This window comes from Filicampus tigris, chromosome 19 (assembly GCF_054856515.1).
Source record: "Filicampus tigris isolate MCC_2025a chromosome 19, RoL_Ftig_1.0, whole genome shotgun sequence".
Taxonomy (NCBI): domain Eukaryota; kingdom Metazoa; phylum Chordata; class Actinopteri; order Syngnathiformes; family Syngnathidae; genus Filicampus; species Filicampus tigris.
This window is the reverse complement of record NC_141235.1, coordinates 4,879,648-4,906,347: the sequence shown is the minus strand read 5'-3', so window position 1 is coordinate 4,906,347 and position 26,700 is coordinate 4,879,648. Positions and strand designations below refer to the sequence as shown.

At 42.8% G+C, this 26,700-nt stretch overlaps 4 protein-coding genes across 10 annotated transcripts in view; 2 read left to right on the top strand and 2 right to left on the bottom strand.

Moving 5' to 3' along the window:
* The window catches only part of bahcc1b (BAH domain and coiled-coil containing 1b), a 99,074-nt gene extending 98,030 nt beyond the window's left edge, over positions 1-1,044 (bottom strand). The window contains exon 1 of one of the 2 annotated variants that reach the window (XM_086015682.1): positions 879-1,044. The gene's annotated coding sequence lies outside the window, so the exon portion shown is untranslated. Of the gene's footprint in view, positions 1-858 lie in introns of both variants that reach the window. The other variant, XM_086015684.1, reaches the window with a different exon arrangement.
* Positions 343-20,069, top strand: slc38a10 (solute carrier family 38 member 10). Of its 4 annotated transcripts, none has more exons than XM_086015689.1 (18): positions 343-587; positions 713-978; positions 2,655-2,772; positions 3,190-3,235; positions 3,368-3,461; positions 3,560-3,703; positions 5,584-5,708; positions 8,959-9,061; positions 9,532-9,714; positions 10,656-10,767; positions 12,059-12,165; positions 12,252-12,405; positions 13,952-14,119; positions 14,200-14,613; positions 15,262-15,327; positions 15,718-15,738; positions 17,043-17,183; positions 17,577-20,069. In XM_086015689.1, exons 2-18 carry the CDS (start codon positions 889-891, stop codon positions 18,716-18,718), a joined length of 3,228 nt encoding a protein of 1,075 aa, XP_085871815.1. In that variant the 5' UTR covers positions 343-587; positions 713-888; the 3' UTR covers positions 18,719-20,069. The 4 variants fall into 4 exon arrangements, with proteins under 4 accessions (XP_085871815.1, XP_085871813.1, XP_085871816.1 ...); XM_086015687.1 differs by lacking the exon at positions 5,584-5,708 and adding an exon at positions 4,912-5,036; XM_086015690.1 differs by lacking the exons at positions 5,584-5,708; positions 15,718-15,738 and adding an exon at positions 4,912-5,036 and having other exon boundaries at positions 344-587.
* A 136-nt stretch (positions 20,070-20,205) lies between these two features.
* Positions 20,206-21,173, bottom strand: ndufaf8 (NADH:ubiquinone oxidoreductase complex assembly factor 8). Its single transcript, XM_086015715.1, has 3 exons — positions 20,865-21,173; positions 20,498-20,608; positions 20,206-20,433 (listed from the first exon to the last, which is right to left on the bottom strand). Exons 1-3 carry the CDS (start codon positions 20,943-20,945, stop codon positions 20,413-20,415), a joined length of 213 nt encoding a protein of 70 aa, XP_085871841.1. The 5' UTR covers positions 20,946-21,173; the 3' UTR covers positions 20,206-20,412.
* A 238-nt stretch (positions 21,174-21,411) lies between these two features.
* tepsin (TEPSIN adaptor related protein complex 4 accessory protein) lies at positions 21,412-26,571 on the top strand. 3 transcript variants are annotated; one of them, XM_086015704.1, is made up of 13 exons: positions 21,425-21,592; positions 21,888-21,960; positions 22,066-22,157; positions 22,265-22,358; positions 22,438-22,505; positions 22,579-22,660; positions 22,852-22,923; positions 23,009-23,197; positions 23,298-23,484; positions 23,660-23,773; positions 24,056-24,134; positions 24,843-24,977; positions 25,065-26,571. In XM_086015704.1, the coding sequence occupies exons 1-13, from the start codon at positions 21,554-21,556 to the stop codon at positions 25,545-25,547; spliced, it is 1,707 nt and encodes a 568-aa protein (XP_085871830.1). In that variant the 5' UTR covers positions 21,425-21,553; the 3' UTR covers positions 25,548-26,571. The 3 variants fall into 3 exon arrangements, with proteins under 3 accessions (XP_085871828.1, XP_085871830.1, XP_085871829.1); XM_086015703.1 differs by having other exon boundaries at positions 23,006-23,197; XM_086015702.1 differs by having other exon boundaries at positions 21,412-21,592; positions 23,006-23,197; positions 24,843-26,571.
* Positions 26,572-26,700: the final 129 nt, after the last annotated feature.

The following is a 26,700-nucleotide window of genomic DNA, read 5'->3' as shown; positions in this document are numbered from 1 at the left end:
GCTCAATAGCCTTGTTTGTTTGTTTTTTTTGTGTGGATGTTATGATGTAAAAAGTTATCAGAATGGGCAATGGATATAACTGACGTTAAACTAAAAAAATTAAATAAACACTTTTGCACTTAAGTACATTTAAGTTTCTGCACTTTAGTTTTACCTAAGTAATTCAGCTTTGACCAGAGTGTGAGTGTGTGCGCGTGTACTTTTTGCCATCTCTGGAATGGACATACACTGTAAATGTGAAACAACGTGGGAGAATGCCTCATGACATCAAACGTGCAACCATTATAGAGGCGCTAGGAGGCGTACGAGTGTTTCATGGAAAGGCAATAGTGCAGGCTGGGCTGTCTTTATTCACTTCCTCGACTACAATCGCTACTTCCTGGTTACGACAGCCAGCAGTAGGGAAAAAAAAACAGTTAGGGCGCATTTGATTTACTATTTCGAACAGTTGTTTTAAAACTACGGCTTACGCGCTTTTTAAAGGACGACGCTACTCCAACAGACAATCTACACATTTATAACATGACGCCATCCATGATTACATAAACAGGCCGACGCTGCGCTTCGTGAATGATGAACTTTAAACGGTAAAGTTGCTATCTTTGCGCTTTCTTAATCAATTTTCCTTTGTGATGTTCGCGTGATAGTATGTTTTTATACAAAGGTTAAAAGTATTTATCCACTGGGTGACAAATGTTTACTATCACCACAGCGCCACGTCACTAAAAGGAATTGAGGAACCCCGGAACTGAGACGAACCCCGCTGTGGCCAAGTGATACTTTTCGACGTTTTCCCCTGCTTCTGCGTGTTGCGGTTTAGTTTTGTTTTTTTCTTCGTGTTATTTAACATTTGCCTACCAAGGGAAAGAAAAGGTCACCTGTCCGAAAATGACGGCGTCCAACTGGGGTCTCATCATGAACGTGGTGAACAGCATCGTCGGCGTGAGCGTGCTCACCATGCCCTTCTGCTTCAAACAGGTGCGTTACCTGCGACGTGTGCGCGCTCGTAATGAGGTTAACGTGCGAGCGGGCACGCGCGTTTCAAGCCCGCCATTGTATCCCTGCTTATTAAGATTGAAATTTTAGATGTTTGTGTTGAAATAGTTGCCTTTCTGGAGTACCCGCCCACCCATTAAGTGTGAAAGTAAACAACCAAGTTTACCATGAATTAGCTGCTTATTTTTGAAAATGTGTGCTTGCTACACTTAAAACTGGCAACGTGACAAAATGGGATTTTGTCAAAATGTTGAGTCTGGTTGTACTCACCACCTGGTTGGAATCAACATTAGTGCAATGCAACAAGAATGTTGAAAATTTGATGATGGTTCTTGAGAAATTGACTGTGTAATATCGCCTCGTTGGTCTCACCTTCTTTCAGTGATAGGTTGTTCTTCCTTGGGTACGGCTGTGTCACTACAAACACCTTGCAAACGCTCCCTTTCTTGTTTATCATTATAGACCCACATGCTGTTTGAAATAAAAGGCAAATGTTGCATAGGCTTGTACAGTAAGATCCTTCCGAATACTCACGAAAAGCATCAGTATCTCACCACCTAGCAAAGTAGTTCTGACAAAATAAGCATTATATCGGTGTTAGTTTCTAAGAAACAACACTTATTCTACACTAATCATGTAAATAAACATTGTTTTTGTGGGAGAAAATGAACCTTGCCTCTGGATTTAATCACACAAAATATCCTGTTGGATATTTACTGCAGTGATTGTCTTGTTTCACTTGCCAACAAGTTAATGAAGCTTAGTAGCTTCTCAGTCGTAAAACAGTAATAGTCACTGACATAGCCCAAGGTGCAGCAAATCCTTTTTACAGTAGTTGCTCAAGTGTCAAATAAAAGTGGAGGCAGGATTACTTATGAATGAGGTTAGTTTGAAAAGTTTGCTTTCTGAAGCAGAAGCCCATTGCGAATCATTAATAGAGGATGACCAGTTAATGCAACAGTATTAACTGTTAATGTTATGTTGTGACAAACAATGCAATGCTGTGGTCAAAACTAGAAGCAAGCCAACGAAAGTATGGAAGGGTGTACTGTATCTTCTTTTTTGTGTTATTAAATGTGTTTCGTGTGCTTAATTGTGCATACCCATGTATATTTGCCGAAGGAAAAACATCATTTAATCTGTCAACACTAAGATCAATGGGTGCTTTGTTGAACTCAAATATTGTCTTATCCGGTGTGAACACCAGCAGTACTTCTTCCACACATACAAAGCTTACTGTACGTACCAATTGGGATTACATCACCACCGTAGGTATGAAACTGCGCTGTAAACCAAGAATCCCCTGCAGCAGGATGTCTTACTGATCATTATTTGCTGGTCATTTCCTGCCTCATTTCTGCTCTCGTGTGTGTGACTTGAAGTAATGAGTAGAAAGGAAGCTCAATGGCAGAAGAACAAGAACTTGAGTAAATATAAGGTCTATAGCAGTGGAAATGACATATACATCACTTATTTTATATGCTCTCAGCAGGCTGATATGCCTTATTGGAAGTAATATATTTTCTATTACTGGTGGGCATTATAAATGTACCCTTGACTCCTTGCAACGGTATTTTAACTTTACATGTAACGCAAAGTACATTTCAAGATGGATGCACGCATGTCCTCGCTTTGACTTCACTTTGTTTTTGTCTCAGTGTGGGATCGTACTGGGAACGCTCCTGTTGTTCCTTTGCTCCTGGATGACGCACAAGTCATGCATGTTCCTTGTTCACACCGCAAGCAATACCAAGCGAAGGACCTATGCCGGATTGGGTGAGATCTACAGAGCTACAAATGTAGTTCAAAACCTTTGCAGTAAAAGTTAATCGATGACGCAATATGAAGAAATAAGACTACATCGGGATGAAATACATTTACCATTGTAAGTGTATCTTTTAAAAGGTTATAACTTATAAGCACATTCATCGCGGGTGGGATGAAATGCAACTCTGACGGAGGATCACTGCACTGGCAATTAATCCCATAACAAAATCAAGAAATATATCATATTATGTTTACACTTAAGTACACAGTACACACACAGCAAAACCAGTATGTCCAGTGTGTTTTTAGTGCACCATGTGCTTTGTTTTGCTGATGCTCCTATCAAAACAGAACGACTATTTTTGGACATGGCCATGTGTTTGCACTCAGATTGTTCACACGCTATCGTCATATTTGTCTTTGCAGCCTTCCACGCTTATGGAAAACCAGGAAAAACTCTGGTGGAAACCAGGTAAGTGTTTATTTGAGACATTTATGTCCATTATATGTGTTGTACTGATATCTATAGACCTCAAGAGTATTTTTCTCACCTTAAACATAACCAATATTTAACATTTAAAAAATATACCTTGTGTCCTTGCAGTATGATCGGCTTGATGTTGGGGACGTGCATTGCCTTCTATGTGGTCATTGCAGATCTGGGATCCAATTTCTTTGCTCAGCTGTTGGGTTTACAGGTTTGCGATTTTGATTAATCATCTCAACACCAGAATCGAAGGTACCGCAAGCAAATTACTGTTTGGTTCTGAAATGAATCCTCATTTGCTTTCTCAAGGTGACGGGCAGTTTTCGGGTGGTGCTGCTGATCGCCGTGTCGCTCTTCATCGTGCTCCCTCTGAGTCTGCAGAGGAACATGATGTCCTCCATTCAGTCCTTTTCGGCGATGGCGCTCATGTTCTACACCTTCTTCATGTTCACGGTGAGCCAATCGCATCTCTCTCTGTGCTGCCGATTTTGAACGTACAAAGCAGAGCGGCTCGTCAGTAATTTATTGATTGACTGCTACAGGTATTATCAGCATGTTTACATGGTTAAGAATGTATATGTACAATTTATATTCTTTTATTTGAAAGCAAATGATGTAGATGTTAAATGCCATTTGTAGTAAGGCTGAACAATTTGGAAAAGTAATCGAATTGCGATTTTATTACCCTCCCAATATTGCAATTTAACATGCATTTATTTTTATCAAGCTCCTCTTTCCAGTTGACGTAAACATAAGTTAGTCAGTCATAAATCTGGTTGCAACATTAATGCAAGGAAATCTGTGGCTTTATCACTTCAACAACACTTCCTTTTTCATGTAACAGTGGCGTAAATGTGGACTGCACTGCCGAAGCACTGAAATTAGCCAGACTATATACTGTAAATAAATACATAAATAAAATATACATATATAAAAAAAATGAAACCTTCTGACCAACCTTAATTATGCATTTTTTTCCCAAGTTGCAGCCTTTGTGATTTGAAAATTGCGCTCTACTACCGGTACATTGCAATGTCGAATTAAATTAGTTAATTGTTCAGCCCCAATTTGTAGCCCTAAATATGACTTTGTTATATTCCACTTATTAAACACGATTGTGTTCGCTCCCATTTACAATTGCTGCACTTTTTTATTGCTTGATAGCAGATGCGCTCCCATGAGAAGTATACATTGACATGACAACCAGTGCTAAGCTTTTCTTCCTTTTTTTTTTTTTTAATTCCAACATTTCTGGGGAGATCTGGAGCCCAGCAACTCTTTTCTGCCTTTTGTAACAATAACTCATCTGTGTGTTTGTGTACTCACATGTACGCCTGCTTCCACAGACTTCTCACTGCAGCTTACAGTAACTCTGTCGGTCGTGACTTTTAAGTGCTATGGCATGGCGACAACCTGAAATAAGTTTTGTGATGCGTCTGCTCTGTTAGTACATGCAGGTCCAGCCTGGTCCATTTAGAACCCTCAACCCTCTAACAATCACAAATCTCCTTCTCACCCCTCCCACTCTTTCCTTTTTTTTACCTTTTGTGTCCTGTTTTCCCCTCATTTTGACTTCCTGTGTTCCCCCACCCTCCCACACTCCCATTCTGACGCCCTTTCCTACTTTCTCCTGCCATTCTCCCTGCTGCTCATGTTTGTAGATAGTGTTGTCGTCCCTGCGCCACGGCGTAGTCTCAGGCTCCTGGTTGGAGCGAGTTCACCTGTGGCGCTTGAAGGGCGTCATTCAGTGCCTGCCCATTATCGCCACCACCTTCTGCTGTCACCCGTAAGTAAACCATGGGACCCAGTCCGGGCATCTTACACCATCAGGAGGGCAGTGACGGAGGCGTGGGTGAAGGAGCCTGAACGTCATTCCCCCTGTCAAAAAGCTCTCCCCCAAAAGCTTAACGTTTGGCCAGCTTCTCATTTCTCACCTTTTAATTCGGCTTTTTCCTCACGTCACGTGTGTGTGTGTGTGTGTGTGTGTGTGTGTGTTTGGATGGCAGTAGGGGTGTCAAGTCAAGTGAAATATTTTGGATCCCTCAGGTTGAACAGGCTGGATATAGTTGCAACATGCTTCCTTTCTTATTTTTCTTCAGTGTATGAGTCCATTTTTTATTTCATCGCCATGCTCTTCACGCCCATCTTTTTGATTCTGGCAGGTTTCTGTACAGCATGGTGTGTCCATGTCCGCATTTCTTCTGGTTGTCTCTCCTCATTCATAAGTTATTAAATGCATGGGAGCATTCTGCCCCCCCCCCCCCCTTTCCTCCACCCGTCTTGATTTGGTTTGCGCTATAACCCCAACTCCCCCCCCCCCTCCTTCCCCTTAGATGGTGCTGTCTTCATTCAAACATGAGCTGCTCAGTGGCTGGTGGCTAGGGCAGGTCAATGTGGTGCGCTGGGAGGGGGTGTTTCGCTGTCTCCCCATCTGTGGGATGGCCTTCGCCTGTCAGTCGTAAGTACACCTCTTGCACGGGACTGGACTGTAAACGTCTCACAAGCTCAGTGACTGACATGTAGCGGTCCATGTCGACCCACCGGTGGATGAATGGTCACGCTCTATCCTTGCATGATTCCTGAAAGCCACGGGGGGGGGGTGTGAATCCAACAATATACGGTGCAAGAGAATGCTAATTGCACAAAGGGGCTGTCGATTCTGCTAACGTGCATCTCACAGTCACACAGTAATCGAAGCAAATAAAAGCCAGCTATGTTGCTAGTATTTTTGCACGTGACGGCTGTTATATTAGATCATATTCAATGGGAGTTTCACACCCATCTTCTCATTCCATTTTTTTCTCATCCCACTTTTTCCGAGTAGCGTCGCCGTGTTTCAATTCTAACCGCTAAAAACAACTTGTCAGAGTTTTTCCTCTCTCACACCCATGTGCATGCTCTCTCTTTCTTTGTCCTCTCCTACTTCAGTCCTTGCTTTGGGTTATTTCAAATAATGTAATTTGAATGCAAAGTTGGAGATAGCTTTAGGGAGTGTTGTTGGGAGGTCGGCAGGATCTGGACTGCGTGCACGTTTGTGTGTGTGAGTGAGAAAGAGAGGTAAGTGACAGCAGGGGGTGACTGCAAACCCGGGACTGAAGCGAGACCTTGTAAAGTGAATTCAGAGATTTGCTTTGAAATACATTCTACATGTTTGAAGGTAATTGGTGAAAACGTGCAAATGCTGGGAACTATGTCGGACTCAAGTAGAGAGGAGCGTTAACACAATTTTCCACCATTTGTTTTCCTTAGTTTTTGGACTTGGGTAAAACATTGCTGGTGACGCACTTTTGGATTCCGTCATAAGTCCCTGCCCCACTGTATGCACTCGAGTGTCTTCTTTCACAAAAAATACATCCTCTCTTCAGGGTGGCAGCTTTAGAACGCCTTGTTGTCCACAATGAGTGTGTGCACATCACGGTGAGAAAAGTGGAAGCACCTGGAGCGGAAAATAAAGGGTGTGTGCGGGGTTTGGAGTCCGACTTTGCTGTCAGGTTGTGGACCTTGGCTTCGTGCTGGCGTGGCCACTTTAGAGCGCCTTATTGTCGGCCTTGAGTGCATGCGATTCACGGCGAGAAAGGCTGATTTATTTTCACGGCTCAAAAGTGTAGGCATAAGAAAGATGCTAGATGAATTAGCATCTATTTTTATAGGTCCTTGAAATGGTATTTGACAGGTGAACGAGGCGTGATTTCATCGCATTCAGTGGACTTGCCGACAGCAATCGAGAGTGCATGCAAGGGCGTTATTTTTCACATTTTTTGAAGCCTCATTTTATATGCTTTGTATTTTTTCCAACGTTTAAATTAGGCAGGGTTGTTAACACGCTTCTCTTTGGTGTGTCGAATTCACAAGACGCATTTATTTTCACTTTACAGGGGGCCTTTAGTAACTATAATAGGACAAAACTAACCAAATTTAACCGTATAAGCGGGTATGTTGATTAACAAATGAGGTGCGCACACGCTTAAAGGGGAAGGACGCTTACTCGTGTGCTTGTATGCTCGTGTGTCCGGGCGCCAGGTCCCACTAGTGCCGCTGAGTGATATTTGGCAGGATGATGCATTTGGCCGGTTGTCAGGGCCGAGCGAGGCAGGAGCGCCGTTAGATGGCAGGCAGCTGAAGCCAAACCACTAATCAACACGCTGGACTGCGGCCCTCCTACAGACACACACTGATGCATTCACAGGCTGATTAAATAGCTCTCAGCACATTGGAGTTTTATGACATTCATGAACCGTGTTTACTCCCCGTTACATCATTACTTAACATTGCCATTATGACGGAATGGGATCTGGCATTGTTGTTTTTTTGGCTAAAGGCTCGGACGCTGACGGGCGATCAGCTCTCACACGGACAAATACTTGGACAAATAGTTGCGCTTGGTTTCAGAGCTACTACTTTTAAGGACCTTGCTGTATGCACTGTTGTTGTTTTTTTTGTTAAATCAATTAAGAGGTGTATCTCAATATGTATTTGTCCCTCTGTGATGCAAGTGGTATTTTTGTTTTTTTTATGGACGACCAATTACACACCTTGGCTCCTCACTTACAGTATGGCATTTTATCTGACCTTGGCGTTGAGATTTAATGGTTTGTGGATTAAGCATGGAGTGGGAGTACAGGACAGTTCTTGCTCATAAACGTCCAAGCGTATGAAAGTGAAACAGAAAAAAGCAGAACGAGAGACAATGAAAGTCACGGCCGCGCGGCCCCTTTCACATACTGTACCTACAGGAGAGTAGGAGTTTATGATTCCCTTCAATCTGCCAGGTACTGGCAGTTAAATATCAGCCTTTAAATTCACTGGTTCGTGTAACCACGCGACGACTCCCCCCAAAGTTTCTCAGAATGCACGGCATAGAAAAAAACGTGGGAAATGAGACACACAGACATGTTGTAAACCGGCAGACATTTCCGACAGCCTTGACTACTGTCACCTCCTTCTGTCACACGACGCATACACACACTTCCCACAACAGCCCCTCAACTGCCATTCCGTCATTTCCATCCGCTGCCTTTTGATTTGCTTTGTTACTATTATGTGCTCACATTTTGCTACTGTTAACATGAGTTCCGATGTGAGAGTTGTACCCTGACACGCCTGGGAAAACTTGTTGCAGTCTGTGCCTAACTGATTATTTTTGATGGTCTACTTTCAAAGATTTGGCAACGCCGGTCTTGTGTGCTCACTTGTACTCCTGGAATACGTTTGTGGAATACAAATTAAGCAGCAAAATCGATCTATTTTTATCCATCTCGGGGGGCGGCCATTTTGTCCTTTGCTGTCAACTGAATATGACATCACAGCTGCTCAGGTAACAACCAATCACGGCTCAGCTTCAGTAAACAGGCGAGCTGCGATTGGTCGTCACATTCAGTCGACAGCAAGTGACAAAATGGCCGCCCCTGACATGGATAAAAGCAGGTTGGATTTGCTTCTTAACTAATATTCCACAAACGCGATTGTAATCAAAATGCCGCGTTTAGACTAGTGAGGTCGCATACAACATATTGTAAAGAAAATTTGGGGAGCGACTTCCCCTTTAATAAGTGCAAGCACGAAATTGACATCAACTGTACTTCATGGTGCCGCTTATACCTTCTCGTTGTCTGGTAACACAGACGGCACATGAATGCAGCAACATCCCTCCGTGTTTTGGTTCTATCCTGGTGTTTGTATGCAGTCTCTCTCACGCTTGTCTCTCGCAGTCAGGTGCTGCCGACCTACGACAGCCTGGACGAGCCGTCCGTCAAACGCATGAGCACCATCTTCACCTCGTCTCTCAATGTCGTCACCGTCTTCTACATCACTGTAAGTGGAGGCGCGCCCCCGCTCGCCACGTTTCCGTCTCCCAATTGTGTGTGAGTGCGGCGGGGCAAGCGTTCAGTCTAATGCTGTTGTCCATCCAAAACATCATTATTAAGCTCTTGTTTTTATTGCACTTGATGGCCGTACAGATAGCCAAGTCAATCGGGGACGGCCATTCCAGACATGTGAAGTATTAGTTTTCTCAGCCTTGCAGAGAAGATCAAAGATGAGAAAAGTAATAATGCAGCAATGGTGCTATAGAATTGACTCAAAACGCATAAGTGTTTAATCAGATTGCTCCACAACATTCATCAAGGGCAGATGTTTGGTATTGGAGGACTGTGTTATACATGAAACTAATATTGCCTTTTTTTTTTTCATTTTAGCTTTTCCGTTCGTGGTCACATCTCTATACACTTAATTGTGTTTTAGTGTGTGAATGACTATGCAACCGAACCATCTTTTTTTTCCAGGTGGGCTTCTTTGGCTATGTCAGTTTCACGGAGAACATTGCAGGCAACGTGCTGATGAACTTCCCCTCCAACCTGGTGACCGAGGTGATCCGGGTGGGCTTCATGATGTCCGTGGCTGTCGGCTTCCCGATGATGATCTTGCCGTGCCGCCAGGCCATCAACACCATGCTCTTCGAGCAGCAGGTGATCTCGGAAGTTCTTTTCCGCTACCACGACCGTCAGTATGTTTGCTGTGCTTGATTAGAAACTGCTGAGTCATTCTCAGTGCGTGATCTGTGAAAGCACAGTCCTCCTCAAACAAACCAGGAAAGGAACTCTGTCGTGACCTCAATTTCAGTATAGTTTTTTTTTTTCCACACGTGAGCTTTGGTGCACAAACACAGCTGACTTTAGTGCTATACATTTGGCGTACAGGGCTGAGGAACATCAAACACAAACAGGTGTCAAAATCAAGGCTCGTGGGCCAGATCTGGCATGCCACATCATTTCTCGTCGCAATCTTAAAACAATTGTGTGCGTCTACTACATGTTTCATGGCAAAATCTGTACCCAAAATTATAATTGTTTTCATTGTCTGTGTAGATTCTCAGTCTTCCGGGTCTAACCAAATCAAAATTGGGCGGAATCCTGCTATGTCCAAATTTGGTCAATTTGATTTTGACACTCAAAATCGGAAAAATGTCTCTTCAAGTGTTTTCCCACACACCTACTCTGAAGTTTAAGTGTAGTCAATATTTTTTTTTTCCTCGTGAAATAGTTTCCAAAAAGACATGCAGGAATTTTTCTTTCTACAATGAGGTTCACTCAATATATCCATGTATGATTTCAGTGTGGAATTTGCTTTTGCAAGGATGACAGCTCAGAAAACCCTGTAGCAGAAGACTAATATTTGGATTTTGATTAGTGCATGTGCGCGAGCATGTTTTGTATTCTTTTGGGCGGTTTAGATGATTCAAAAGTGATACGCCAGCGATAGCAGGAGGATATTGCATAACTGTCTGTAACCCGCAGAAAGAAAAATCCAATGTAGTCGTAATGAACCGAATTTCTGTTGTTTTCTTTTTCCAAGTGTTGCTTTCCCTTATTGTCTTTTTTTTTTTATTTTATTTTTTTATCCCCTGCAGCAAAAAGATGGGACATTTGCTGCCGGTGGCTACATGCCTCCTCTGCGCTTCAAGATGATCACCCTCAGCATCGTTTTTGGCACCATGCTGGGAGGCATTCTCATCCCCAACGGTACAGTCGCTGCGCGTGCGTGCGTGCGGCTCGTTGACTGGAGGTCTCCAAAGGAGCACGTTTTTCTTTGTGTGGGCAGAGTCACTGGGACACTTTAACGACCCGTGTGAATATGACTTTATGAGTCAGTGACTGTCACACCGGAACGCAGTCCTTAAATCAAGGCTCTAACTTTTATTTCCTTTCAGATGGGTAGACGGAGGGTGTGTGGGGGGGCTGTTATTCCCGCAGACCTTCATTGGACCAAACACATGCACACACAACCGATCCACATACACATGCCTGTCATGTTGCTGACTCTGCATCGCTGCGCGCGTTGGTCCCACTCACAGCTCCAAAATAGTGGAGGAGTTGTAACTGTTCGAATGAGTTTTCTTGCATTCCTCCCTTTTATGGGGACTGCGTGTTAAACCTTTGATAGGTCGGCCGCACAAACAAAAACACACTGCACTTGGCTCTTTGTGTATCTAATCAGACTAATAGACTGATGAGAAGGGAGGTAAGGACCCTGGGGAGAAGAGACACTAAATCTGAGGGAGACAATATGGTGTCCGTCCTCTGGATAAGCAATGCTTTTCGGGGTCTGACATCCAGCCAACTCAAGTCGACAGATACGGGGGGGGGGATGGGCCGAGGGCAGTCCGCCGCCAGGAGCGGGATGCCAGGGATGCAAGCCCAGAGCGAGGGGCTGGGCGGCAGCTGATTATGAATGGCAGTTGAATGGAGGTACAGATAAGGAGGCATGCATTCGGGGGAGCAAGAGACAAATCCACTTTGCCATTGTGCATTGTGACAAAATCAGGTGACTTTGTGTTTACAACCGCTTGGAGTGTCATCCCTCAAACGTGTACCAAGTGCAAAGCTAACCATGTCAGCTGTTCAATATTTAATCAGCGGTGGGTGGGGCTTTTGGGACCCGGGCATCAGTGAAGACTTAACCCAAAATTTAAGCTTTTAATACCACTATACAAAATGCAATATAAAAACATACAGCTGTGCCATAAAAGTCATCTTCCACAGTTCAGAGTGTACCTTGACATAATAATTTGGCAAACAAATTAAAAATGGAAATACATTCTATTCTAATCACAGTTGCTGATTATTAAGTGAATTAATGCATACAGATCCTGACAGATGTTTTGTCTTTCAAACCTGGCTGTAACACGTTTTGCTCTAACCAACCAATAGAACAAAGAAAACAATTCCGACATTATTGTAAGGCAAATATGAAATCTGATCGGTTTAATGATGTGGCACTACAAAAGTGAACTTGTCTGCTGTGTCTCCTTAGTGGAAACCATTTTGGGTCTGACTGGAGCCACCATGGGTAGCCTCATCTGCTTCATATGCCCCGCGCTTATCTACAGGAAGATCCAGAAGAATGGCGTCATAGCTCAGGTGCCATAGTTAGACCAAAACGTAGCCCGTTCTTTGAAAGATATGGACAACTTACAGCATGTCTTCTGTTTCTCACCGGCCAATAGCTCGTGCTTTGCGTGGGACTGGGCATCCTTCTCATCAGCACCTTCACCACTTTGTCCATCTCAGCCCAGGGCCCAGACGCCAAAGTCCAAGCTCCGCCTCCTCCGGCACCCGACAAGAGCAACATACAGCTACCAGACATCATTGAGCTGCGTGGTAAAACACATGACTTTAAATTATGAGGCTAACGTTTACTTCAACAAGGGCGCCCATGTCCTCCACAAGCAATATAAGGAATATGTGATTCCATAGTAAGGGTCCAGGAAAAAAAGAAAAGAAATAAAGCGACATTTTTCATCCCATGCCCAATAGAATGACTGATAGGGAGACAGGCAGGGCAAGAAGATAAGACTTTGATAGTATCTCTGAGCATCTCTGCACGTGTGACATTGATGGAGCAAGAGTGATGCCCTTCACACAGGTAATTTTCTCAACACCCCTCTTCCTCATTTCCTCTTGACACCCTTCCACCGCCAAATTCTGTCTTTACCCACTTTCTTCTAATATCTCCCTGGGCACCTCAAAAGGGCCTTTAAGCTGCGTCTATATAAAGGAGAGGAGGTAATATTAGTTTGGTGGAGGGAGCAACTGGAGCTAAGAAGAAAAAAAAAAAGCAGAACCTTGATGTGTATCCAGATAGGTTCACTTCAACACTTCGTGCTATAGTATTAAAAATACCTGCTCAGATCTGTTGCCCCCCACCCCCACACCCCTTTTTACTCTTTGAGTCCTCCACCAGTTTCCTGTATGTCACCTCCATTTCATCTTATTACCATTGATGCAATCTGCGTTTTGTCCATGCATTGTTCTTGTCAGCATGGGCTGCCACCTAGTGGAGATTTTGCCGTTAAAATGAGCTGCTCAGATTTACTTCACAACGTGAGCAATTAACAAGCTCCTAAAAAGAAGAATCGATATTGCATTGAAAGCTTAGTCAGTTCTATTGGACGAGCGAAAGTTACACAAAATGATTCTAAGTTGGAACTTTTGCTTGGCAACGAATGAGAATATGCGTATACCGGTGTATATATACAGGAATTAACATATAGTTGTATTCCTCGATTTGCATATCACCCTAGCAGAATTTGTAAGATATGTACCAGTTTACTCCCATTTATTTTATGTTAATAGAATTCAATACATTCTAGTTTAGTCATCAAAAAATGTCCAATATTTCACAAAATCTCTCAGTGTATCTAAACCTCTGATAAATAACCAGAAAATATGCTTATAATGGAGAACTTTAACAGTATAAAATATCTTGCAGTATAACTTTGGTTAAAATTGTATCACAGTTTCTATAATTATTGAGACCACACATTCAACACATTTTAAGTTGTCCAATAAAGAAATTAATATTTATACTATACTGTTTACCAATAAATTCATATCTCATGTAGTAAAATATATATTTGAAATAATTTTCATCATTTACATCATCACAAAACAATATAATACCCAAATCACTAGCTAGTAGCTAATTCCTAAATGTCCAAAATTTCCAAAGTAGAGTTTTAGGAATTTTGCTGGACCTTTACGACTCTTGACTAGAAGAAACCAATGAAACAGATGTCATGTGAAATGTACTGTTTCATATTTAAGTTGCCAAAAGTTGCTATCAGGAGGAATGCCTAATTGGAGGAGTAAATAAACACACATTGCCTCACGGAACGCGCGTTGTATTTTATTTTTCTGTACATAGAGAATCTTCCAAATGGGAAACCAGTAGACATCGACCAACCTGACGTCCCAGCAGTGGATGAACTGCAACCTAACAAAAGGCCGGTGGAATCTCTCCAGATGAAAGGAGCAGTGGGATTGCCTGAGAGCAAGAAGGAGGAAGAGGTGCAGTTGGACCGCCCCGATGCTGGTAAGGAAACGGAACCAGGGTCAGAACATCACCTTCTTCTAAATTGGACCTTGTGGAATCCAACTCGTCTGTTCACACAGGTGTGGCCGTGCCGGAGGGAGAAGCCCACCGCCACGAACCGCCTATCCCGCATGATGAGGTCCAGATAGACACCAGGAAGAACAATGCAGAGTTGGAGGAGGACAAGAAAATGGTGGAGGAAGAACACAAACGAGATGCGGAGCCAGGCGGAGGTCAGGATGGCGCTAACATAGAGGAGCGTGCGGAAAACCTACTGAAGCCTGCGGTAGTGGTTGTGAAGAAAGAGGAAGTGGACCTGGGCGGAGGTGAAGTGCACTCCAATGAGGTGCTCGGGAAGGTGGCGGAGAAGAATCAAGAAATGGCAGCCCTGAAAGAAGTGGAGAAGCTAGATGCCGCGAAAGACCAACTCGCCGCACACGCTGATGAGGCTGCTGTGGAGCGAGCGGACAAAGCTGCCGAGGCCGCAGGGAAACGTGAGTGATCGATATATAGATTTAGACCGGTAATTCCCATAGTATAAAATATTTACAATGTCGGTTATGTTATTTGTTTGTTTTCACAATATAGTCCTGTGATCTCATTTTGACTTTTGAATTCTGCAAAGCAAATATTCTCAAAATTACATCGCAGTAGATCAGATGACATATAAGAGTAAATCAATAGTTTAGTTGATATATTGTTATTGTTTATCAAAAGCCTTGTTTCAGGTCCCAGGAATTAACTTGCAAAAAAAAAAAAAACAGCTGCGCAAAATTAGAAAGTAGCTCCTCAAATGAAATCACTGATTCGCAAAACTGCTCCGCAAAAGAAAAAAAAAACATTTTGAGCCTTGTACTAGCCATAAAAATTATGCAATATGATGGGGTGATTATTTGGGTTCTGACACTATTAGGTAAGAGATGAAGGAGCGTCACTTACTCGAGCTCTAGCTGTAGCTGCATGTCTCGACTAGAAATAAACAGTGCAGCTCTGTTTCCGGCAAGCAGACGTCACGGCTTGTTTAAAAAAAATAGGGGACATTTTTTTTTATTTTTGTTTGGTATTGTACCATGAGATTTATTCATAAGCAAAATAATGTACGGAAAGCACTGGTCCAAGCTTGATATTTATTGTGATTTTAGTGCCACCTGCTGCTGAAGAAGCCCAAGCCATGGACAGCAAAGATGCTGGAGATGAGAAAATGGACGGTGAGTGGGAAATTCACATTGAATTTGCAATCACATAAAGATAGGTTACAGTTAGGAATACATGCATCTCATAGGTTTTAGGAAATTGCAGAAGTTTTGTGTAACCAAGAATGTGAGCAATGATCAGCCGTATATGCCACGTGCCACTTTTAATCTCACTTTACGTCTTTTTATCATCGCTGTGATCCCTTCTTGCTTATTGCACTCTTTAAAGATAAAAACGTGGAGTGAAGCAGAGCTTCTTTCTCTGACTTTCCAACATTTCGGGATACAGGCTTGGCAATTTTTTTTTAATTTTCATTTTGGCACTTTCTCATTCTGTTGTTGACTTCTGCCCCCTCTCTCCTCTTGAATGTTTACCTCTTTGCTCCTTTCTCTGCCGGATCACAGTGATAAAAAAGCTGGTTGCAGGTATGACATCCCTCTCGCTCCATCCTCTCTTGGTCCGTTACTAAAAATCTTTGGAAAACACACCATTTACCCATGTATGTTCACAGATGTACTCATTGTAATAATATAGCACCTTGTGTGATTTACTAAACTCACCATCACCACTCGTCTAACATAGTTCTCGTTAACTAGTTCTGGTAGTGTATAGATATGTGTTAGCATTGATTTGAGATAGATAATGTATTCATGTATTAAAGAAGTCTCTGTACACACACACACACACACACACACACACTCACTGGACACTGCCTGAACAAAGTAATATAATGAATGCTCAGTTTTGTTGACATTGCCAGAAAGGTATGAATTTAACTGTTGTTGTTGTTTTTTTACTCTGGTTCCACATCTTACCCTTCATTTGAGCAAAATTCCACTGATTAGCTGCAGGAAGAAAAGCTGACTTTCTAAAAGTTCCAAAAAAATGATTGGACTGACTTTCAGCAACATGTATGTGCGGTCACAATTGAGCCTCCCACTAGGTCAGTACTATCAACATCTGCAAACAGAAAGCTATCATAGTAGGAATGAAGAGGGTTAGTGCAGGAGTTTCTCTTAACCTTGTAACAATGGGCATACCGTTGTAAGTTCTATTTTCTTTTATGCTGTTTTTTTTTTTTTTACATTGTCAAAGCGTGTAACTATTGCATCTTGGTATACATACACATTAATTTCATATGTTTTGATAAAATTGAGATAATAAAGCTCAAAAATGTAAAAAATGTGGATCAGGTTTGGAATCTGCACCAAAAAATTAGTTAACAGTTGTCAGAGCTAATTCAACAAAAAATGTGTTCACCACTGTAATTTGCCCGGTCATGTTACACAGCAAAATATCCCAAATACCGTGAGTATCGCCTTATTATATCATGGATCATTATTTGAGCCACTGCTATTTCATGGATTTAGAAGGAAAAAAAATTACGGTCTCTCCGTATTGCATATTTTGACCTTTCTCGGGTGAGTCTGCAATGTAACTCCCACGATGAATGGGGGATTATTGTATAAAATACCCAAATAAAATGGATGCACCACTGCCTACTAAAATCAACAATAATTGACATATTTTTAAATGAATACCTTTCTGACAGCGTCACTGTAAAATGAGCATTATCTTTTTTTTAAAGGCAAACATTTTGCGACATTTAGAAAGTGTCCAGCAAGTGCATAGTCCTTTGCCATTCCCCCTCTCCCATTGAGACCCTCGGTCATGCTAAAGGGCTTGTACGGTCTCCTTATTCGTCAAATGAATTGCGCTGTCCCCGTAGAAGGCCAACTGGACCACGCGGTACTGCTGCAGGTCATCAAGGAGCAGCAGGAGCAACAGAAGAGACTTCTTGACCAGCAGGAGAAACTTCTGGCAGTCATAGAAGAGCAGCACAAGGAAATCCACCAGAAGCAGCCAGGCGGTATGAAGACTATTTGGCAGATTTTGATATTTTGATGATGAAATGAGATCTAGTAAAGGGTATTTTGTTAGGGTATTTCAAAAAGAACGTGCTAAGGATGGGCTCCACTGAAACATGTGAATAGTGAACCATGAATAGGTGGGGGTTCATTGTAAAAAGTAAGGGCAAAGTTGTAAAAGTTTGCGATGATATGAAAGTGTAGATCATAGTTTGTAGTTTAGTCACAGATTAAACTATTATTATAGGCAATTATAAATACTTCTAGGTGGAGGAGCAATTATTCAAGGCTTGGTTGCCATCCCCCACTAATAACTGTGGTATGTGTATTTCGATTTCTAAAACCGTGCAACCAAGTGTTCATCCATGGAATAAATAAATGTGCTGCTCTTCCAGACCTCCAGGAGGAAGCAGAAGGAGGAGCGGCGAAGCCCCGAGACTCAGGCCTGGCCTCAGATGCGCAGCAGCCCGATGAGCAAGCAGCCGCCGGGGCTCTGCAAGTTGCCGTCGCCGAGCCTCGTGCTGCGGTGGCGAATCCGGCTCAGGCCGATGATAAAGGACCCGAGGTGGCCAAGGTAGCGCTTCCGGCGCCTTACAAAGAGAACAACCCAGTTGAGTCCCATCAGCAGAGTGAGCTGGGGGCAAGAGGAGTGCCTCTAATGAGGAAAATACCCGAGATCCATCAGCCGGTAGCTAAAAATGAGCAAAGCGTTCAAGTCAGAGATGAGGAAGACAAGCTAGATGATGAAAAACAGAAGCTGGAGAGCGAGGCCCAAGCCAAGCTGGAACAGCTTGAGAGGGAGAAAAAGGAAAAAGCGGCGTTGGAGGAAAAAGAAAGATTAGAAAAAGAACAGCTGGAGAGGGAGGCGAAGGAAAAGCTGGCCAGAGAGCAGGAGCGGCTTGAGAGGGAGAAGATCGAGAAAGAAGTGCAGGCTCGGGTGGAAAAGGAACGGCTGGAGAGGGAAAAGCGAGAGAAGCTGGAGAAAGAGAAGGCGCTGAAGGAGAAATTAGCGCAGGAGAAGGCCGCCGAAGAGAGACGCCAGCCAGAGATTGAAAAAGCAGACAAAGCTTCGCTTGAGAAAAAAGAAAAGGAGGCGCAGGAGCGGTTAGCTCAGCTGGAGCGAGCCAAAGAAGCCCAAAACGCCGGCAACGCCGCACAGGGGGCTCCGAAAGAAGACGGCGAAGCTTTGAAGAAAGGAGGACGAGACCTCAAAGGGAAAGTTGCCGCTCGGGCGGACCCGGGAGAGGACGGCGAAGACGGGCCGGTCAAAGCCCAAGCTAGCCCTCGGGGCTCCCACGAGAACGCGAGGGACGAGGGAGAGCTGGATCTAAAGCGGAGGCGCAGGGCCCTGGGACGCGGCGAAGACGCGGGGGCTCCGGAGGGGCCCGGCGTGCCCAGGGCCGTACACGGGCTGGAGCCCCTGCTGGAGCTGGGGGGGCCCGACCTGCACGTAGCCCTCGAGGAGAAGCTGCTAGCGGGGGCATTGGTGCACTCGCGGCAAATTAAGCAGGCCTCAGAGGACAAGGAGATCAAATAACACACATCGCTCACATTCTCTTTTACATTTCTACCTGGACAGCCTCCAGATTTTTACAAGGAGACCATGACGTCGTTGCCTTACACTCGCTTGGACTTCAAGGATTGCTACACAGAAATACAGTGGCGCCTTGAGTTTCATTTTGACCACACACAAAACAAAGCACTCACTTAAAATTAAATTCAAATAAAAGAACGGAATGAATGCCCTTAGTCCGTTGCAGGCTCTCTCCCCCCGGTAAGCTGCAGTAGAATTAGTCCTATTTTCCCCCCTCACAGAGGATAAAGAATATATGCCTGTGAGTATTGTCTGTCTACATGTGTTGATGCACTGATTGTGTTCAAACATACATTGCTTAAAGGGCCACAACACCACCACGTAGATGCCATTCATTAGCCCATCTATGGCGTATTGCTTCGTAGGTTGGCATTAAGCTAGTGTGGTTGTTTTAAATATGTTTCAAATTTTCTGAATTCAATGTTTGGTTTGACTAAGAAAAAAAAATATCTTGAAGCTTCTTTGAAGGATAGTTTGCTATCTACCACTGCTGCTTGTGAGTTCAATTCACCTTTCTCACATTTTTGCTCGCAAGTCAAAGCAAAAACATCCGAACAACGGCTGAAATCATGAAAAACTAAATTTGGTCACTCTTATCTCTGGGCACCACTGTAAACCACTCACAAAAATGTTTGGGCTACTCAGCTGTCAGGTGAAGTTTTGTGAATAGTGGCTTTAGAGGCTTTTTGCTGTGCAAGTTTAAAATTGTCCTTATAAATTAAGCAAAGAGTTTGTACATATTAACTTATTGTCTTGTGGGGCGGGACTGAAGTAATTTTAAAATTGTTTAAATGTACATAAATCTATGCAAATAGATTCTATCGAGGGTGGATAATATCTTCTGAATATAAGTCACTTTATTTTTGGGCTGAATATACCTTCCCATTCTTGTTTTCTGCATTCCTCCCCTGAAGTTGAGGTGTAAATACTGTAAATCTTGATGTGTTAATGTCTTACTTTGAGTCTCCGTTCAACGTAATGCTGGAGCTGCCTGGTATAGTGTAGGTGAATTATTTTTTTGGGACTGTTTAATGAAGGTTCTTCATCCATGACTGAAGATATTGTATTTTCCCCTTTGATTTCCGTGCCTTGTATCCATGTGTAGCAGTGGTCATGTCAGGTATTTTTGCTGTAGAATTACAGTAATATTGAACAAGCATCAGTATTGTATCAAAAATGTAGTGCAGACCATATTGTTAGCACACTGCGTTGCTTTTGTACAGAGGTATTTTCTGACTATTTTTCTATTTACAATGTTTGTATGTGTATTCAGATAATAAAGGCTCCATCACAATTGTGTAAATCATTCTCTAGGGTACACTCTGGACTCGTCAACAGCCAATCAGGACACATTAACACCTATGGGGCATTTTAGACCCATGCAACCTCCACATAGGATGAGTTTTGAACCAAGAACTGTGAGGCAGCTCTACTCACCATCAGTTTATTAACATTGATACAGAAATGTTTTTCATAAACTGTACTCGATAGTCTTTGTATTTATGAGGATAAGCGGTTCAGAATAGATGGTTGGATATATAACATTCAGTACATTCCCTGTCAGCTTGTGATTTCGCAGCAGTGTTCCTCTCAGTTGACTTAAATTGCGTCCTCAAAACAAAATCGTGATTTTCCATTCATCTGGAGTTTTTCTTGGCCTGCAACAAAGGACAGCTATCACTAAAAGGGCCCTGCAGAACAATTTCCAGCCAAGTTACTTACAGCGTTTGCAAAGCACGTCTTCAGGGCAGCAAATTCTTTAGCACAATGGTCCTTCTTCAATTCCTGCCTGCTTGTTGTGGTAGCTGCCACACATTTGCCATAGGCTGTTGCCTGAATTAAAACAGGACGACAGACAACACACCAATTTTGTCATATATTCTGCATTTAGAACTGCGGTGGGAAATATCTAAGTACACACACTTCGTTATTTTACAGTCTGTAGTGTAAAGAGCTTTTTGATCTCATTGTAATGTGTGAGGATTTTAAACCTGCGTCAATGGCGTTACCTCTCAGTGAGCTGGTTTTCAAATGCGTATTAAAGATAGCCCAGAATGAAATGTGAATAATCTGGGCTTTCAGTGCTTACCTCTTCTGTACATTGTGCAAAGAATTCTGGAAATCGTCTCAATTTCTCCCGGCTGCGATGCCAAACATTTGACCCAGACATGGTCGATAGTGCTGTTATGACTAAAACTGCAATTGCTTTATCTCAGTCTGAAAATATTAAGAACCCGAGGGTTCCGGAAAGTTTGCTCACTCCTCAGGTTTTTCAATGTGTCAAGCATGTCTTTTAAATGTGGAGAAACACAAAAATACCCAATTGAGGGTAACACTTCATAACTACATGGACAGCGCCATTACGCTGGCTACGTAATTAAAGAACAGTGGCGCAATATTCTGCATTGTGGTTCGCTCGTTGTTTTGTCAATCAATTGACAACGCAGTTTTGCGTTGAGTGATTGGTTGTTTCATCTTACTATGCGTTTCCAAGTAACCATTTTTTGTCGTTGCATTTTCGTAGCCACTCATTCAGCGTCAATACGTTTTATAAAGTGGATGAATTAAGAAATAATACAAATTTAAAAAAAAATACCTACACCAAAAACATTGCCAATTTTGCGTTCAGCAATTGGTTGTTGTGGTTCCTAAACAGCCAATTGAATTTATTTCGTAGTGCTCAGTTCTTGTCCTTTGATTGGCTAGCTGTCACATCCAGCCCCGCCTCCACTGGGGCGCACTGAAAGATGAGTAACCCGCAGCTAGGATTGCTAAATCATGGCTACATTCATGGAACGGTTAGCTTTCCTTCAGAAAGTAAGTGACAGTTGTTTTGATTATATGTTATGAAATCACACATTTGCAGAATGCTGTATGACTCGTTTGGAATTTTTGTCTACGTGTCACAGAAGCTATGTGGCTTTGCCATTAGCTGACTAGCAATATAGCCTGCTATCTAAAACTCACAGTATGAATTGTTGTCATTTTTACTCATCATTGCTTGTTGTCAGAGCTCCAAAGTAGCATGTGGTTCGGGTAGAACACGATATAACAATCTCCTCGGTTAATTTACGTATAAACAAACACAATTTCTCTCTATACACTATTGAAGGTCCCGACTCTGATGAAGGCGACAGCAGATGATGAGAACCCCTGTCCTGGCTACCTTTTCCAAGAAATTGGAAGTATCCTTTGGCTTCCCTTTATGCATTCCACTTTAGCTGCAGGAACTTAAAATCATCTGATATGCACATATTATTGAAAGCCCTTAACTGCCTTCCCCTTCGCAGAAATCTCCCACGAGTCTTTGGCGAGTGATCAGTGTTTGTTAGAGTACCTGCTTGAAAGGCTTCAAGTCGAATCCTGTCATGTGAAACTCAAGGTGAGTCAATGTATATATCTGCAGTCTATATAGCCACCTGTAATTCATACAATCGAGGTTTGGAAACACTTGTTTAAACGATTTGATCCTCGTCTCTTGTGTTTCAGGTACTTAAGATCTTCGTTCATCTGTGCAGCCACGGCTCCAAACATTTCCTCACCGAACTCAGGAGGAATTCCACTTTCATTCAGCAAGCATCAGGTTGGAAATTTGTGAACTCTTCTATGAAGTTCTCCCTCTGCAGCTACTGTAACCTGAATAATCACCATTTAATTTTTAGTATACAGCGGACCTCCTGATCCCATCCACGGAACAGCTTTGTATCAGAAAGTGAGAAACAAAGCACAGGTAAAAAAAATAAAATGCACACACCCATACACAAGGTAAAAAAAAAAAACGTAATGCCTCTTCCTGTTTGCAGGAAGTTGCACGGCTACTTTTCACTGATACATTTTATGTAAAAAGTGGTGTGCTGCCATTAAACGTGGCAACTTCAACCATGGGTGAGTAATGACCAAAGGGTATTTTTACAACTTAGCACAATACAACTTCATCACTATTTCAAATTAGAAAATACCAGTTCAAGATATAACTATTCATTTTACTCAAATTTGCAAGGGTATGAATAATGTATGATTTTATTGTACAAATAATTCATATTAAAGTTCTGTTGAGTTGGTGTCGCTCTGTCCAGGAATGGGATCAGCAGCCTCCCACAGGGTAGGAATGCAGGGATTTGGTTACAATCCAGGGAAGCAGGGGACAGGTGAATCACTGTCTGTACAAGTCGCATTTTCTCCTGTGCAGCTTTTTCTTCATTTTTTTTTTCCTCACATCTGTGTTTTTAGCAGGCAGCGACTCACTTCTGGATAAGATCCAGAAAGCTGCAGAAGTAGTAGCCAGTGCCGTCCTTCCCCCAACGGAGCACCAGGGCATCCGTCTCCATGACAACCACTACCGGGCTGTAGTGGCACCATCTGCACCAGTAGAAGTGGCTGTACCAGCATGTGCCTACAGTCTGCCTGCTCGCAGACTTAAAGGTCCAAAATGACTCATTTTAGGGCTCAATCAGTTTTATTGATTGGTTGACATGTATTTGTAAATATATTCGGCTTTACTACCCACATATGTTCACGACAGGATCCACCCAGCGTTGTCCAGGGCAGGTCGGAGGGGGCTGGGAAGAGACTGACAGTGGCAACAACTCCTCTCACAATTCATCTCAGGACATCTCCACCAATAGCAGGGCGTCTGCGGGAAGCAAGTCGGCGTGCACCGGGAGCCAATCAGGGGCCAGCAGGGAAAGCAGCGGGGACCTATCGGAGCGGTGAGTGGCGAGGCCCATTTCAGTTTTTTTTTCATATGCATGTCTATTTTATTTTGTTATTTTATAATGTCTTAAAGATTTGCCTATTCAGGTTAGCTTAACTTGACCATATCTGAACTTTAGATGACAGGACTGGAAATCACTGAGCTACAATAGGTGCTTCTCTGTTCGTCAGGGTTGAAGCGTTGCAGTTGGGGGATTGCGGCCAGGAGATGGCGCTCACTAGCAAGCTAATGGAAGGATCCAGAGTGTTTCTGTCCAATGAGGAGAGCCAGCACTTTATCAAAGAGTGAGTACAGCAGCTTCATTCAATTGTGCTCAGCTCACTCCGGGGATACAGTAGAACCTCAATACTAGGAAAGATACGCATCTAAAATCGCTCTAAACTTGGAAGCACCGTCATGCACGGCGAATATGAAAGGATCAACTAAGCAGGCTTGTTTTCCTTTCTCATTGAAGAACAGACAGTGCCTTGAGAGGTTCCCCTGTACAATGTTGTATTTGTTGAGCTGCACGTGCGTACAGTATTTTTTAAAAATTTGACTTCAGGTTCTTTGTTTAATCCTGTCAGGTGCTCCACTCTTAACTGTGAGGTTGTTGTGGAGTTGCTCTCAAGCAAGCTACAAGATCCCTCCAACACTGTTAACATGGTAATAACCATTGAGCAGCCATCTGTCCATTTTTTTTTTTCATCAGCAGTAGAACGTGGGTTGCTTTCACACAAATCACCTATTTTGGAACAGGAAAAAAAATGCAGAAAACACTTTGATGCTAATAATTTTTGCTTTAGTGATGCCTCAAACGTCTGAACAGTCCTTTTCTTCCATAAAATACCAACAGTGACAATGAAAATGTGCCTTTGGTAGCAAAATAATGTAATGTAATTTGACAAACTTAAAAAAAATATTGGCATGCTATTTAGTAGTAGTATTTAGTAGTGTGTGTGTGCATGCATTGTACCATGCATGTGTGAGTGTATATGTTCAATATGTGATCGCTTTTACTTCTAAATTTAAATCATCTCTGTCACCTTTTTTTGTGATCGTCTTTGTAGGAGATGTAACGTGACAAACGCTTTGGTCGATCATAAGATGCTTGTAACACTCACATGTTTTAGAACCTTACGCATTGTTGTAACACGGTGTAAGCTTATCTAAAAGAGATCATATGCCGGCCATAGTTAATGTTTACTTTTTACCTTCTCAGTTAAATGATCAAACCACAGTTGGCCAAAATTTTTCGCCGCCCATTCCCATTGAAAAAAAAACAAAAAAAAACGTAGTTGACGGCAATTGACTTCGATGGCACTCCTCAGCTCAAATTGCTCAAAAGATTGTGCTTCTCATTTTTACTAACAGAGGTCATTGTGTGCTGTCGCCTGCCTCATGACCGCTGACCTTCTGTCTCTTGAGCAAATTTTTGGCGCCACGCAACGTCGGCTCCGTCAGCTCAGTGAGGGCCCTCCAGGACCTGTGGCCAACAAATCCACAAAGGTAGTGGAAGTAGAGAACGTTAACTATTTCAAAGCGATAAGCCAGCAGGAGATAATACTACGTTCTTGTCCTATCTGCTTCGACCAGATCCTGAGACAGTTCAAGGCCCTGATGGGTGGAGTTCACCATGCTGCCAAACAGGATCCAGCCAGCAGCAGTCATCAGGTCAACCACACACCCAGCCGACTTCTTCCATCCACATACTCGAGTTCTTTCGAGCCCACACTTTCTCCTCGTCACGATCACGTTCATCGTCCGTCCTCGCCATTCGCTGTGGACAGCTGTGAGAAACCTACCCTTACTGAGCACCAACTGCTCCTGGCGCCTATTAGGACTGAGGTGACGACCTCTAAAGATGAGGAGTGCACTCAGCCTTGTGTCGGCAGACTGTCCCTGTTCAGTGGTATGAAGCTGGTGAACAGGGCGGGGCCTCCTTGCGAGACTACCGCCTCCCACGTGGACCCAGACCCACTAGAGGACTCTCTAAAAGAGAACCGACCTGACAGCCCAGCTTCGGTTGTGTCTGACTGCAGCCAAGAGTCGTCCGCCTTCTCGTTTCTCAACTCTTGACCCCTAGCGAGACACTTTGCGCCTTTTAAAACTGTTACACGGATGTCATTGAGTAATCGTTTTCAGAAGGGATTAAAAAGTACATGTAATCGTTAGTTTAAAACAGGGGTGGGCAAAGTATTTACATTTGGTAGTCCTGTAATATTTTTTGCTTTGATTTTGTCGCTTTTTTTTACTCTAAAATTAGGTATTGGTTATTGAAATGTATTTATTCATATAATATTTTTCTATTCATTTATCTCATTAAATATGTGATTGATCTATTGTAGATAATAGAACAAATATATCAGTGAAATTTAAATGTATTTTTGCATTACACACACAAAATTGAGAATTATCCTGCAAAACTATTTTACGTACACTATTTTTTTTTCTACGAATGACCTGGCCCTTCCCTCCGTTTTAAAAATCAAGTGTGACCCTTGACTACAAAAGTTTGCCCACCTCTGGTAGAACGCTGATTCGTTTGGTCGGGAATTTCCACCGTTCTCATTTGGATGTCCCCTCATGCAGGGGACAAAAGCGGTCACGTCCAACCCTGCGCATGTTGTTGGACTAATCTTTTTTCTTCTGTCAAGTATTGAGTGGCTCAGTTCTGGAGATACAGTGTGGCTTCTTGAGTTGTTTTATCTCAGGATTCATTTTCAGAAACAAAAACAACCTCCTGAACCTCCAAATTCGTACTCTGGTTTGCACTAAATTACCTTTTCTTAAAGACCTGCTATCCTAGCGTTGTCTTCCTTTGTTTGCTATCATACTAATGTAAACATATGAAAGATGATTTTTTTTATAGATATATATGTATATCATATCATATATCATGATGTTACTATGATTGTGTTACAAATAACACGCAAGAGGTGCTAGAGTGCATGTCTACACTTTAAAAAATGTGTTGGGGGGAAGCAGTGAAGCAACTAGTCAAACAAAGTGACATTTGGAGTCAGTAAGTAGCGCAAAATATTTGCAACAATGACAGTCTGCCATGTAAACAAATAAAAGCAGATCATCTTTGCTGTCTTAATTTTATAACACAGTAAGCTTGCATGTCCAATCATGGAAAACGCACCCCCGCCAAATGGTCATCTTGCAATTGCCACTGTTACTGACCACTTCTGTTTGGTTTTCATTGTAAGCACTGTTCAGTGCATGT